The following is a 14,915-nucleotide window of genomic DNA, read 5'->3' as shown; positions in this document are numbered from 1 at the left end:
TCAAGGCGCTGACTGAACCTGGGGAGGGAGAAAAGGGGCACCCACCATTTCACGTTTTCCATCTCCCTGTTATTACAAAGGCTGGCCACTGTGGGATATGAAAAATATTTCCTCTACCTGCAAGGGTTCTACTCTGGGGAAGAGTACTCGGTGGTATAAAGAACATGAACATAAACTCAGGCTGAGTTGCGGTGCCATTTCTGCTTTGACCTTGCAGAAATCACCTTACATTTTGGGCCTCAGATTTCTCATCCATAAAACGATTATAATATGCTCTTAAAGTAGTCAAATTTTATGCATTCCATTGCCTCTATTCTAACCTGCCACACCTCCCTTTCTCATCTGGACCAGAGCATACCTGGTCTCCTTGCCTCCAGCCTCTCCTCTCAACCACTGGCCACACTGCAGCCAAAGGATCTTTTTAGAGTCTCTGTCAGAATCTTGTGTTATCGCAAGTTATGTTGACTCTCATGGTGGCTCATTTCCTTGTGTGTTTTGTGAATTTTGATTGTGAGCTCAACTTCCACTTGTTCCTCTATTCCTACCACAGCAGGCTCAGGGGGTCTGCATTGTGGAACGGCCCTTTTTCCCTCCTGACTCTCATGGTAAACGTTTCGGTGTGTTTAGCTCTTTATTTTTTATTTTTTATTGTGAGTCGATCTTATTTTTTTTAACCTTATTGATTTTAATGGGAGTCTTTACAGGTTTGTGGATGTATGTGTTCCTCTAGAAGAAGCACTTTTGCACTTTGTTCTGCAACAGCCCCTGAGAGTTTGCTAAATTCTCAGTTTCACAATTTTGCAACATATGCAAAGTGTCAATTCAAGCTCTAAGTCCATATGAGGCACGGACCTGGGATTTTGATTTCTGGTGGAGATAGATGTTTTCTACCCACTCAGAGCCAGAGTGCCAGCAAGCTTTCTTACCACCCTCCAGGCCAGTGGGCGGAACTTTTGTTGTCCCTTCTCACTGAGGTGCAGCTCTTTGAGGGTTCTGCCTTAATGCAAGGGTCTTCATTCCATTTCCCCACTTTGCCCCAAGGCGTTGGCTCCTGTCTCTGAGCAGGCATTCAAATACAGCTTCTATCCTTAGGGATGTTTCTGGATCTGTCAATGGATCCTCTTCACCCCTACCCTGGTTGCCATAATGTCAGCATCTACCATTATTGCTCTGGTGTTGTGTCCTCTGCATTTGCGATATTCTGATGTTTCCCTTTCTTTCTTGAAAGTGCAGCTCGACATTACAAATATGATGTCATCTGATCTAGTGTTTCTAGAGGAATGGAATGATGGTTTAGCCAACTATCTCTAGTCTACACTCTAATCAGTGGTAGGCTGGTAAACCAGCGCTCTGAAAACAGACAGACAGACAGACAGTCCCCTACCCCATGCATAGCATTTGCCAATTGCCAATTTCCATGGTGAAGAGAGTCCCAACCATGAGCAGTGTGAAGTTAGTATTGTATTGTCCCTGAATGTAGGATTGGGAACAGATGTGCAGAATCAGCTCTCGTCGTCAGTAGAAGCCAGCTCCGGCACACCACTGAGTGCAGACACACTCAGTTGTCTCAAGTTCACAGCAAAATTGAGCAGAGGGTACAGAGATTTCTCATAGACCCCCTGCCCCTACTATCAGCATCCCTCACCAGAGGAGTACCTTTGTGACAATGGAGGAACCCACACGGACACGTCATTATCTCCCAAAGTCCATAGTTTACATCAGGGTTCTCTCTTGGGGTTGTGCATTCTATGGATTTGGGCAACTGTAAAATGACAGGTACCCACCATTATAGTTTCATACAGAACAGTTTCACTACCCCAGATGTCCCCTGTGTTCCCCCATTCATTCCTCCCCTTAACCCCTGGCTCCCACTGACCTTTTTCCTGTCTCCACAGTTTTGCCTTTTCCAGAATATCTCATTGTTGGAATCATACAGTCGGTAGCCTTTTCAGATGGGCTTCTTTCACTTAGTCATAGGCATTTAAGTTTCCTTCACGGCTGGATAGCTCATTTCTTTTTAGCGTTGAATAATATTCCATCATTCTGGAGGGACCACAGTTTATTTACTCCTTCACCGGCAGAAGGCCGTCTTGGTGGTGTCCATATTTTGGCAATTAGGAATAAAGCTGCAATACGCATCTGTACACAGGTTTTTATGTGGACTTCTGTCCCCCTTGGGGTAAATACCAAGGAGTACAATTGCTGGATTGTATGGTAAGAGTAGGTTTGGTTTTGTAGTAAGAAACCCCCAACCTGTCATCCAAAGTGTCTGTACCATTTTCATTCCCACCAGCAGTGAATGAGAATGAGAGTTCCTGTGTCTCCACATCCTCACCAGCATTTGGTGGTGTCGGTGTTCCGGATTCTAGCCCTTCGTAGGTGTGTAATGGTATCTCCCTGTGGTTTTACTTTACATTACTCTGATGACATATCACGTGAAGCATCTTTTCACAGGCTTATTTGCCATCTGTCTTCTTTGTTGAGATGTCTGTTCAGGTCTTTGCCTCAATGTTGAATGAAGTTGGGTTTCTCATTGTTGAGTTTTAAGAGTTCCTTGTATATTTTGGATAACAGTCTTTTATCACACATGTCTTTTGCAAGTATTTTCTCTCAATCTGTGTCTTATCTTTTCAGTCTCTTGATAGTGTCTTTTGCAGAGCAGAAATTTTTAATTTTAATGAAATCCAGCTTATCACTTCTTTCATGGATCTTGCCTTTGGTCTCATATCCAAAAAGTCATTTCCAAACCCAAGGTTATCTAGGTATTCTCCTATGTTGTCTTCTAGAATTTTTATAGTTTTGCATTTTATATTTTACATTTTGTGATCCATTTTTAGTTAAGATTTATGAAGGGTGTAAGGTCTGTGTCTAGATTCACTTTTTTTCGCATTTGGATATCTAGTTGTTCCAGCACCATATGTTGAAAGACTGTCTTTTCCCCATTGTATTGCCTTTGTTCCTTTGTCAAAGATCCAGTTGACTATGTTTAGTGGGTCTATTTCTGGGCTCTCTATTCTGTTACATTGCACTGTTTTCTTTTCCCTCCTTCCAAAATGTGCCTTATTCTTTCTCACCTTGGGGACTTTGCATATGCTGTTTCCTTTCCCTAGAACATTCTTTCTCTCCCCTACCTAGATATCTCCAGCTATCCTTAAGATCTCAGCTTAAATGTCATTCCCTCCAGAAAGTTTTCCCTGACACAGATTTGGATGAGTGCCCCTGAAATGTTTCTCCCAATATAAGCTTCATCACGCTGTATTATAATTATCTGCTTCCTTCCTGGTCTCCCCACTGGAGGAAAGCACCGTGAGAGTAGAGGTCATATTGGGGTGTGCTACTATTCTATACGTCTCCTCACGATGAAAAGAAAATATCACGAGCTCACCTTGCAGAGGTGGACCAGGGTGAAATCACATGGAATTTTACCCACAATGGAAACAAGCCTCATCTTCTTCCATGGTGGTGATGGTTTTATTGATTGTGCCCAATTTGGACGTGATATTGTGGTCCTCCATGAGACACCGGGCACTGTAGATACACAGGACGATGACTGTAGGAAAACAGCCCACTTCTTTAATAACAAATTACAAAGTCGGGTCAGTGTCCCCCAGGAAAGGGAGCAGTCATGCTACATTAAAAAGTAATAACACTGCAACCTTTTCTGAGTAGCCGAATATAAGAAAACATCTCATTCGCCTTCAAATACTGAATTTAGAATTACAGGCTTCATTAACTCAGCATTTTGCTTATTTAAAGCAGTGCCTTAATGAGGCCATTTCTTCAAAGCGAGTGTTCTGAGATGTCCTCTCTCCCACATCTAAACTAGGCCATTTGGGAGGGTGTTTCCTGGAGGAAGATGCAAGAGCCTTTGCTTTCTGTGTGTTTACAGCCGGATGTGTGCACTCCTGTGTACGTCAGCCGTCTGAAGTGCCACTTACGGCTGTAACCTTTAGAGTCTGTCTCTGGAGCCCGTCTCCGTGTGCCACGCTAGCTGCTTCCTGGCTAACCCTCACATAGCTCCCCATATTATGCCAGCTGATGGGGACATTTATTATATAGTCCTCAAGGGGCAGGGCATGGAAGGAATTGGTAAGAGTGTTGACATTTGGATTATTGAAAACAATGAAAAGCCATCCCAAGAGATGAATGGGATTATCCCCCCATTCTACCTGTCAGCAAACTGAGGCTCAGAGAAGTAGCTTCCTCAAGGTAACTCAGGTAAAAAGTGGTCAAGACAGGGTGTCTCTGCCTCCAGTGTCTGTTCTCTTCCCATTATGCTCACCTGGGAAATGGCAGCTGCTTGAAATAAGAAAAAGCCCGTCTCAGTGCCAGCAGAGTGGGGTGAGTCATTCTGTTACTCCCACAGCTCGGGGAGCTGCAGAATGCTTACGAGGGGACCAAGAAGATGGCTCACCAACTAAAGAGGAAGTGCCACCATCTGACCTGCGACCTGGAGGATACCCGCTTCCTGCTGGAGAACCAGCAAAGCCGAAACCACGAGCTTGAGAAGAAGCAAAAGAAGTGAGTCATGTCCCGTATCACCACCTGGGTGCCAGGATGGGCTGCATGGGCCGTGGGGTCTTCTGGGGTTTCCGGCTTCTCCTCCTAAACCGCCTCACTTCTGCCTGGACTCCTCATCCATGGGTCTTAACTTCCTTGCTGTGCCCTAATTCTCTGCCCTCCCCTCCCCCACATGCCTTACGGCTGTAAGGTTCTCCCAAGCATCCAGCAAAAGATGATTCTTTTCTGTTACCCAGTCTCAGCTCTGTTACCAACTGACCATGTGACCTTGGGGAACTTCCTTGGCCTCTCTGGGCCTCAACATCCCCATTGATCAAGTAGGGAGTTTGTTACGGTGACTAGGAAAGCCAGTGCTGATGTCAAACCACCCTGGTCCAAGTCCCAGCTGGGCCTCTTCCTAAGCTGTGTGACCTTGGACAAGTCATCCCCCACTTCTCAGCCTCAGAGTGTTATCCTTAGGTGGGGGGTGAGAATGTTCCCTTGTGGTGAGGATTAAATGATACAGTTGTATATCCAGCTGGACTAAATTCTGGTCCCTGGCTATCCGTCGTGTGATATATGGGAAAAGAAAATGAGGAGTCACTTCCATTGTCACTTAGGGTTTAGACTCTTGGATCACGTGAACAATTCGGGCAGGGACTGGACGTCGTGCATGAACAAGATGGTGGTCTTGAAGCTGCAGACTGTCTCCCATGCTTGCATTCCCATCGGGATGCTGTCACAGCTAGCCGGTGGTGGAGGCTAGACTGGAACCCAGGTCCATTCTCACAGGTTTTCTGATGCAAAACCTCAGCACCTGTGATGCTTCAATCCCTGGACACCGTGGCTGTGTCTGAAGCTCTTCAGCTCACTTGGAGAGGGGAAAGGTGTGCAGGGGTCCTATTTGGAGCTAGACAAGTTCCTAATGGAAGCTTCACAGGCAGCAAATAGATCAAAGATAGCCTCATTTAGAAGGTCCCAGATAAAAATACAGAAAAAAGTGTGCCAGGATGTGGTTTTGCTGAGGGTGCCTCTTTTCCAAGAGGTGGCAAGCTGAATTATATTTCCATGGGAGTGGCATAGATTTTTAACTTGATCTGCATTTCATGTTGTTTCTCCTCTTTATCTTTGAGCTTTCCTGAGCTGGCTTCTTCACCTGAAAGAAAGATCTTTGGAGGTTGTTAGCCTGTGCCCCCAACCCAAATAAGAGAGGTTTATTCTCATCTTATGGATATCTATCTGACTGTTTTCTTTGCAACCTTCTCATGGGTGCTCTGGCTAAACCTTGCCCTTGCTGTGGGGAGAATAGCTTAGTCCACCCTGGTTATTTCCTGTGTGACCTTGTCAAATGACACCACGTCTCTAGGCCAAAGGAGTCCTTGGACGTACGCGGGCCTCCTAGAACTGAACAATGGTTTCATCAGGTCCCATCTGTAAATCAAGAGGGATTTACAGACGGAGTCATCCCCCAGTTTTCTGCCAGCGATGATGATTTTGGTCATCTGTGGGTTCCACTCCTATTCTGAAAAGCCTTATAGAGGGGTTCAGCTCTCTGGTGGGTAGGGGGCCTACTGCTGGAGTTTACTCAGCCAGAAAATACCATGTCTCTGGTCTTTCCTTCACCTTCTTGGGCAGAATCCCTCATTTGAAGTACTTAACAACCTCCCCACTGGAAAAATCCCCATTGCTTCATACTTACATTTCCTCCTCTCAAGACTTACACCTGTCCTGTGACGCCCTCTGCTCTGCTACCATTTCTTGGCAAAAGTTAATTTTGTTAGTTTTGTTTCGATGCTAATTGCACACAGCACTCATTATCTTTCTAGGTGGATTCACAGTTTAGCAGGGAGCCTGTGAAGGCAGCAGAAGTCTCAGTCTGATGGTGGAAATTGAGGCAGAATGACCACCGTGAGGGAGAGATCTAAGCTAACAATACGTCCTTCTCACCTCTCTCTAAATTTCATCAGATTGTACATACAGTTACTTCCTTAGCTTGCTGGGCCCAGAATGGAGGGATGGCTCCACACTGGTAGAGTTCCCTGTCTTGACCTTTGGCTTCCAAGTTCAGAGTGGTCCAGAATGGTTCCATTTGGGGTTGGCTTCTTGTTGCCATGGTTACCTCATGGGTCACAAAGCTCAGTTCCCAGGGCTGATAGAACTCCCAGCCTGCTTCCTTGGGGTAAGGTCTGTGCTGGCCTCACTGACTCCCACACTCGCCAGAGGCTGGATCCAAGCCCCACTTCTGGGGGGAGGGGTGAAGGGCATGTGCAAATCTGCCTGGCCTCAGTGGGTCGGTCAGTATGTTCCAGAAGTTGGGGTCTGTAAGAGCCATTCTTTGGCATTAGGCAGCCTGTTAAGTCAAGGACTCCTTTGAAACATCAGTTACTGTCCGGCTCCCCCTGTTTTCCCCCACCTGTCCCAGGGCATGGGCAGGTAGGTGGGGGACTAGCTAAGATAGTAGAGAACCTTGGCTCAATCCTACTTCCACCATTTTGGAAAGTTGGGCTGAATCACTATACGTCTCTTCTGTAAAATGGATACAATAGCATGTTGCTTGCTGAATTGTTACAAGTACTACGGTGGACCCCAGCCCAGAGCTCTTTGGGACTGCTAGATCACTGTTGTCATTGCAATGTTTCCATTCAGAGGCCGCCAATCACGCCTCTTGAATGATATCACCAACAGCCAATCAGAAAGCTCCTGGGCCGTTGCCACAGTAGGGGTTCCCTCATGTGACCCATGACTGGCTTTCTCAGGAGTCTGAGGCTTACAATGACGATCTAGTGTTAAAGACATTAGATAATTTTGTAACACGTGAGACTTCTCTTCACCAAGGCCTAAGCGCCATGCCCAGTTTGGCCATCTGGTCACACCCAGTTCCTTGGAGCAGGGGGCCTTTCTATGTGGTCTGAGGGCAAGTGACCAAAGTCGCAGCTCACTGAGACTTGGCAGAGCCACCTCTATTGGTTTCCTCATCTGTGATAGGGATCAAAGGCTGCGACAACTCCACGGAATGATGTAAAGTGCAAGAAGTGCTTCTCACCCCGTGTTCACCATCCTGGAGGGGCAGGTGGGCCCCCAATGAGCCATTTCCTAATTCCCTGGACGGTCCTAAATAGGACTATATAGGCTTTGTGTGATCTGCTGGGGAAACACATGAAGGCAAGACTGACTGTGTAAATGTCCAGCATTGTATCAACAATTACTGTGCTCTGATATGGGTTGTGAGTGTAGAAGACCGACAACGTCACGTAAAATGTGAAACGTCGCCTATTCCCTTGTTTGTGTGGACGTGCACATTCATCCATTTGTGATTATCAGATGCCAAACCTGGGCCTTGTAGCGTTAAAGGTTCTTGGCATATATTGGCACACCAGATAGATGAGCTTTTCCTCTATATATCTTTTTAATTCTTACTCTCTATCTTTACATAGTTTTGTCTACTCTTATTTTTATCACATTTTAAATATGTATTCAGTATGTTTGCAGAAACTCTATATAAACCTTAAAAGTTGCTCTTTGGTATTCCAGATTCCTACCCCGCATCCACAACCTGACATAAAAGCATCAAGCAACGCCTTCCATCTCTCTCTCTCTCTCTCTCTCTCTCTCTCTCTCTCTCTCTCTCTCTCTCTCTCTCTGTCTCCCCCTCCCTCCCTTCCTCCATCCCTCCCTCCCTCCATCCCTCCTTCCCTCCCTCCCCCTCTCTCCTGTTCTCAGCAAGCTTACTACCTCTGCCAGCCCCTGTCCTCCCCTGCCCCAGGTACCCCACCTCCGTGCCCTGACATGTGTTTTGCTTGGACAGGTTTGACATGCAGCTGGCCCAGGCCCTGGGTGAGTCCGTGTTTGAGAAGGGCCTCCGCGAGAAAGTGACCCAGGAAAACACCAGTGTCCGGTGGGAACTGGGCCGGCTGCAGCAACAGCTGAAGGTAAGGGATGGAGGGCACGGAGCCTCTCAGCTCTTGGTTTCTGGGTCTCAGGAAAACCCACCGTGCACCTGCTGTACATGCTGACAGGGAGGGAACGCTGGGTGGGTGTGCCGGTCTGCCAGCCAGCTGGAGTCGTGGACCCCAGCATGCCTTCATAAAACAAACAGCGGATGGCAGCTGGATGATCAGACCTCCCTAGCTTGATGTATGGAAATTGTTCTGGTCCCCTGCACGAATGCCAAGGTGCCCACCTGGGGGCTATGAGAGACGTGGTATAGAGTTAGCTGTAGCCCAATCCAGGGGCAGTGCCCTGTCCCATGCAGGTTCCAGTGCAGAGGGGTTTTATTGAAACAGGCACCTCAGTTGGCTGCTCCTCCCCCTGCTGTGGCTCCCTATTACCCCTGGGAGAATTTCTAAACCTCTTAGTCTGGCATGCAGCTCCTTTATGAGCTAGCCCAAAGCTCTTTGCTCCTGGAGGTGACGTTCTCACCTGGAGGAGTCATTTCTGGACACTGTCCTCCCTGCTCCATCTCAACCCCGGCCTCAGCAGGTGTACAGCTTACACATGGGGCAAGCACTCCATTTATGTGCGTTGAGGTCTAACTCTAGGGTCAGTGGCGTCGCCCTCCCACCCCTACCTGTCTGTGCTGTTCCAGAGAGCAGCCCCTGGTGTCCCACAGGGGACACTGTGAGGGTCTGGAGCTGGCATAGAACTGGCCTGCACTGCAAAGTGGAAAGCACCAAGCCAGTGGGTCGCAGAGGTGACCCTGGAGGGGGGTTGTGTCATGTGACTCCAGAGCTCTGCCCTCTTTGTCCCTGTAGCAAAAGGAGCAGGAAACCTCGCAGCTGCAGCAGGAGGTGGAGATGCTACAGGCCCAGAAGCGGGAGCTGCTGGAGGCGCCCTCTCTGGGGGAAAATTGTGTCCCTGGCTTGAAGGAGAAGCTCTGGAAGCTAGAATCCAGTGCCCTGGAGCAACAGAAAATCCAGAACCAGCAGGAAAACACCATCAAGCAGCTGGAGCAGGTAGAAGAGCCTTGTCTGGGGACAATGCCCTGACCCATGCTGGCACCAATGCAGAGGCATGTTATTAAAATGTGAGATGGGTACTCTCTCAGCTGCTCCTCATCCTGCTGTGGCTCCCTATTACCCCCAAGAACCTCTGAATCCCTGGGTCTGACATTCGGGTCCTTCATGTTCTAGCCCAATCCTACCATCCTGCAAGCTTCAGTGTCACCTCTTCCGCTTCTTCTTGCCCTGATAACCTTCTTGAAAATAGCCCAACCTCCAGGCCACATTCACTTTCCATCTCCTTAGCTGGTTTGTTCTTCTTCACAGTACCTGCCATCCCATTCGCTAGTATTTAACACAAATTTTGCTCAATGCTTCTCTCCCCCATCAGGATATAAGTTTCAGGAAGGCAGGGTTTTTTTGGTTGATCTTTCTTATAGGGCCTCCCTAGAACCTAGAATGAGGCCAGGTACCTAATTGCTGCTCAATTAATAACCACTGACCCAATGTCTGACATTTATTGAGCACTGTCTGTGTACCAGACTCAGCTCCAACCTCTCCCTGTGTATCACCTCATGACTCTCCACAAGAATCTAGGTGGTGAGATATTATTAGTATTATCTCCACTTTACAGATGTGGAAGCTGAGGCCCAGAGGTGTAGAGAAAGTGGCAGGGACAGGATTTGGAGCCTGGGCCATGTGACTCCACAGTGCCTGGCAACCTACTATGTACACAGCATTGCGTATACTCTCAAGGAAGATTGGCGTGCTGGTCTTTGGGAAATGCAAAATAACTAAGGGGAGTAAGACAGGCATATCAAATACTCCCGTACCGGCACCCTCAATGAACTATCAAATTAATATTTTATTCGTCTGCTTGTTTTTTTATATGCCTACCTGGTTCCATAAAGAATTTGAGGCAGCTTATAAGATGTATGCATAACCAAATACAAAAATTAAAAATAAAACAATCCTAGCCAAAAAGACACAAATTAAAATAGATGCTGGGGGGGGCAGTGAATTAATGTGCAGATATGCAAAACATGTGTGATCTTACACACTTAATTGTTTTAGCTTTAAAATTCCTAGTGGCCAGAGAGAAAAAGGAAATGTGAGTTGCATGCTTTTTTATTATCCCCAAGAGAAAAACAAACCAGTTTTTCAAGGGGAAGCAAGGCTTTTCCTGATGCTTAGCTCTAAAGGAATTTCTCATGTGGGATTTCATATGGGGCAATTATTTTGGAGAGGTTTTAAGGTTGGGAAAATTGGACCAGGCAGTGTAAATATGTAAAGCGGGGAACTCTGAGCAGCTCTGATGAAGTGGGAGGTGGGAGGATAGGAGAGTGAGGGAGTGGGGTTGGAGGTTGGGGGTGGAGTATGGGGGGAAGGCTGGGGTGCCCACCCTTGCTTCTCGTTTACCTCCCACTCCATCAGAATGGAACCTGCTGTGTATTGCGACCCAGGAGTGGTGGACATGGAGGAACAGAGTCTGGAGCAGTTCGGAAAACAGCTCCTTTACTCCCTCAGTCAACCCATATTTATTAAGCACCTACTTTGTGTCATGCACCGTGCAGATGTGAAGGGTGCAGCTGCAAACAAGCCATGCGTAGTCTCCTGACGTTCATAGTCACGCTGAGTGTTGTCGGAAAGTGTAACTTGCAGATCTGGTCTTGGGAGCCGAGCCGAGGAAATAGGGAATTCCTGGGAGAAGTGACATTTACCAAAGCTGACGGATGAATCCGAGTTGGCTGATCAAGAGAATTCCCGGCAGGAGGAATAGTCCATGCAAAAGCCTGGAGGCAGGAAAGGCATGTGGCATTTAAGGAGCTGTTACGTTTCCTGTAGATGAGGTCCACACGGCAGCTCGCTGTCTGCATGACCTTTGGCAAACCCCGTTTTCTCTAGGCTTCAGTCTCCTCATCTGTACGGTGAAATCTGAGTCTTGTCAATCCCCTAGTTTCCTCCCAAACCCACCTAGGAATCTGTAAAAGTTCACGAAGGAGGGGGAATATCCATGTAGGACATTAGGGGGCATGGAGGATAGTGCAGTATCACCTAGCAACCCAGAGTCAAGAAAAAGCAAGCACTTTGGAAAATTGTGCTAACCCTTTAAGAGGCCATCCGGGGACCACTCAGTGCTCAGAGGCAGAAATCATGGGGATGCAGGAACGGGGCACAGGCTCACGACCTCAGGGACCTGAAAGTTACTGCAGCTTCTAAATTGTCCATCCTCCCCTTACACGGGAGAAGAGGCTGACTCAGCACTTTCACTCATCTTTAGCTTCACCCGTAACTTCCTGCTGCATTGTGCCCTTGTAGGTATCCCGGAGATAGTTATTGATTACAATATGGCACTTTTTCTAGGGGATTTTATGTGTACACATATAAGCTTGACATAAATGGTATTGCAGATGTCAGGAGTGTCTGAGAGGCTAGGAAAAAATGAAAAAGAAATATTATATTTACTTCCGTAAGCTCCTCATTTTGGATTATCTTCCCATAACCTCTGTCATTTTAGAGGAGGCAAGGAAGGAAGGTGACATTTAAAACGAGCATACTTTATGCCAGGAACTATAATAGGGGCTCCTATGTACACTATCCTCTTCCCCCTTCACCCCAGTCCTACATAGCAGAGAATAGTAACCACATTTTGAAAGACGAGGATTGTTTTTTCTCAGCTTAATTTCCATGTGAGGGACAGTAATTGTAACCTTCTGGAAGTTTGGTGAGAAATGCGGGGGCAGGTTGGTAAACGGTCAGCAAGTTAGAGTTTCTGCAACGTAACCCCAGTATGAGTTCCCAGTGCTTCTCCGTGGACCAGTAGCATTGCAGAGTATTATAGATAAACGAGAGCTGAAAAGTAGAGCTTCTGGGGCCCTAGACCCTGAAGATTCTGATTCCATAGGTCTAGGGCGAAGCTCTGAAATCCAAATTTAAAAAATATAGCAGGAAATTCTAAGGTGCCACAAAATTTGAGGAGTAAGAGCTTGGGTCAGTCTCTCAATTATGCACATCAAGAAAGCGAAATCTTGAACTAGAACTGGAACCCAGGCCTTCTGCCTCCAGTTTCAGAAACTTTCCTACAACATCACGCAGTGTAAACGTCATGCACAGCTCTCTGCCTGTTCTGAGCAAGTGTGGGAGGGTCTCATTCACGAGACGAGTCCTTCAGGGGAGCACAGCTCTTAGCACGTCAGGTTACCAGGCAGGGAGGGGACTGTCCTTTCTGTCTTCAAACCTACGGGGAAAGAGAAAAGTAATATTTATATGCCAGGCACTGTGCTAAGTGCTGTACACGGATCATTTCATTTAATTCTTATAGAATTCTAAGAATTCTAAGATCGTTGTTTGCTACAGAGAAAGGGGACCGATCAGAGGCAAAGTCAATTGTCCAAGGAAACATTTTGGGCCCATTATCTCCTTCTCCAGGTTTGCATATCGTCACAAATAAATTTTTATCCTGCGATCCATCCACTCACCTATCCACCCATCCAAAAAACCCTCACTGAGGGCCTGCCCCAGGGATGACAAATTCGTTTCATTAAGAGTGTTGAGAAGGATTCTGAGGCTACATCTAAACTCAGTGGAAAAGAGTGTGATTGATTAGTGATGTCTGTTATGACCACAGATTGATTAGTGATGTCTGTTATGACCACAGGAAGGGGCAGAGCAGCATTCGGGCTACTTATCGACTGCATCTGACCTTCCGGGCACCTGGGGTAGGGGGGTGAAAAATGCAGTTGGAATGTCAAGGATGACATGGAGGGCCAGGGGAGTGGGTGACGCCCCCCCTCTCACATGCTGTACTTGCTGCTCCCCAGCTCCGCCAGCGGTTTGAGCTAGAGATCGTGCGGATGAAGCAGATGCATCAGAAGGACCGCGAGGACCAGGAGGAGGAGTTGGAGGACGTCCGCCAGTCCTGCCAGAAGCGGGTACGTGAGCAGTGACGACAGCTGTGCCCTGGGACCCTGGAAGGCCCACTCCTGGGTCCTCTCCCTTAGAGGGATGGGGCTGCAGGGACTGGAAACAGACTCTTTCTGCAACCACCTGAGACCTCAGCTCCCTACATGCTTCCTAAGTGCTGGAGCAGAAGTACCTGTCATAAATATGATCGAGAAATGTCCAGAAGCCTCTGGAACTGTTAATCACCCCAAGAGCCAATAATGCCACATGACTGATGCCCTGGTAAGGACTTAGGTGTCCCAAAAAGGGGACCAGTCCCTTCTGGCTATTTCTCTGGCAACTGTAATTTCTTATAGTTTATCCAAGCTCTCTGCAGACGTTTCAAACAGTGCATAAGAAAGCAACAGACCCTTGAACTCTGACCACCTGGAAACCATCATTCTTACTATTTTTAAATTTTATTTTATCTCTTTTTCCCTGATACACACGCACACACATACATATTTGTAGAGCTAGCATTTTCCCTGCATGGGGGTCAGGCTGTTTTGAAGTCTGCTGTTCACATGGCAGTTTGTCCTGGGCCTCCTTCCATGTCAGTAGATACAGATCTAACCTACACATTTTATGGCTTAAAAGTAGTTCATCTCAGGCAGGGGTTCTGATTTATTCACCAAGTCTGTGGATACTTAGGATGTTTCTGATTTTCTGTTATTATAACCAATGCTGGGATAAATATCCTTATAGATACATGGACCAATATGAATGCAAAATGAATCCTTCAAACGGCATTACTGGAAAGCTTTGGGTGAAGCCTCATTTAACAGGCTTGGTCATTCTAGGGCTTCTCGGGGTCTGTCACAGCCTGTGTGCATGGTGACTCTCCAAGAAGGTGCTGAATAGCACTTCCCAGAGTTGACTCCTCTTATTAGCTCCCTAAACAGTCTCTCTGTAGAAACCTCTAGACGCTAAGGGTTGAGAGCTGGGGTGTTGGAATTTATAGACTCTTGATTTGAATCTTTGCACTTTCCATGTAACAACTGTGTGATCTTAGGAAAGTGATTTTAAAACCCTCAACTTCAACTCAAATCCATCCCATTCCTTGGCTCCCGGCTCTCTTGCCAGCTCTGGTCACAGAGAGCCAGTTCATGAAAAGAAAAGCAATATTACTATTGCATTTGGAGTCTCAGAGGCCTGGAGTAAGTCCCAACTCCATCCACGACCAAATGTGGGACTTGAGAGACACCAATAACCTTGCTAAAATGTCTCCATTTCCTCATTTATCATGTGGGTTAATAATGGCTACTCTGCAGGGTGACAGTGAAGATTCAAGGAGATCACAGATAAGGAAACATGGCACAGAGTTTTGTAATGGAATCCTTGTTTGTTGGAGGTGGATGAGTAATGCTGGTGTGTGTGGATGTCTAGGCAGCCGGCCCTCCCGGAGGTGCCAGGGAACCAGCCTAGTGGCCGACTTGCTCTTAGGCGCAATCAGTCCATCGAAGAGAAGGAGGTACATGTTCTTGGTACCCTGCAAAGCCCACAGTGGAGCATCATCCTGGGCAGGGCTGACGGGGC

General features: G+C 47.2%; 1 protein-coding gene across 1 annotated transcript in view; it reads left to right on the top strand.

The window, feature by feature from the left end:
* MYO18B (myosin XVIIIB) overlaps positions 1-14,915 on the top strand; it is a 242,549-nt gene that overhangs the window by 119,781 nt on the left and 107,853 nt on the right. The window contains exons 29-32 of the mRNA XM_088800962.1: positions 4,367-4,521; positions 8,306-8,429; positions 9,252-9,452; positions 13,259-13,369. Coding sequence (XP_088657088.1) covers positions 4,367-4,521; positions 8,306-8,429; positions 9,252-9,452; positions 13,259-13,369 — 591 coding nt within the window. The remainder of the gene's footprint in view (positions 1-4,366; positions 4,522-8,305; positions 8,430-9,251; positions 9,453-13,258; positions 13,370-14,915) is intronic.

Source organism: Rhinolophus sinicus, chromosome 9 (genome assembly GCF_057876585.1).
Source record: "Rhinolophus sinicus isolate RSI-liver-muscle chromosome 9, RSI-T2T, whole genome shotgun sequence".
Lineage (NCBI taxonomy): Eukaryota > Metazoa > Chordata > Mammalia > Chiroptera > Rhinolophidae > Rhinolophus > Rhinolophus sinicus.
This window is presented reverse-complemented; position numbering and strand designations above follow the sequence as displayed.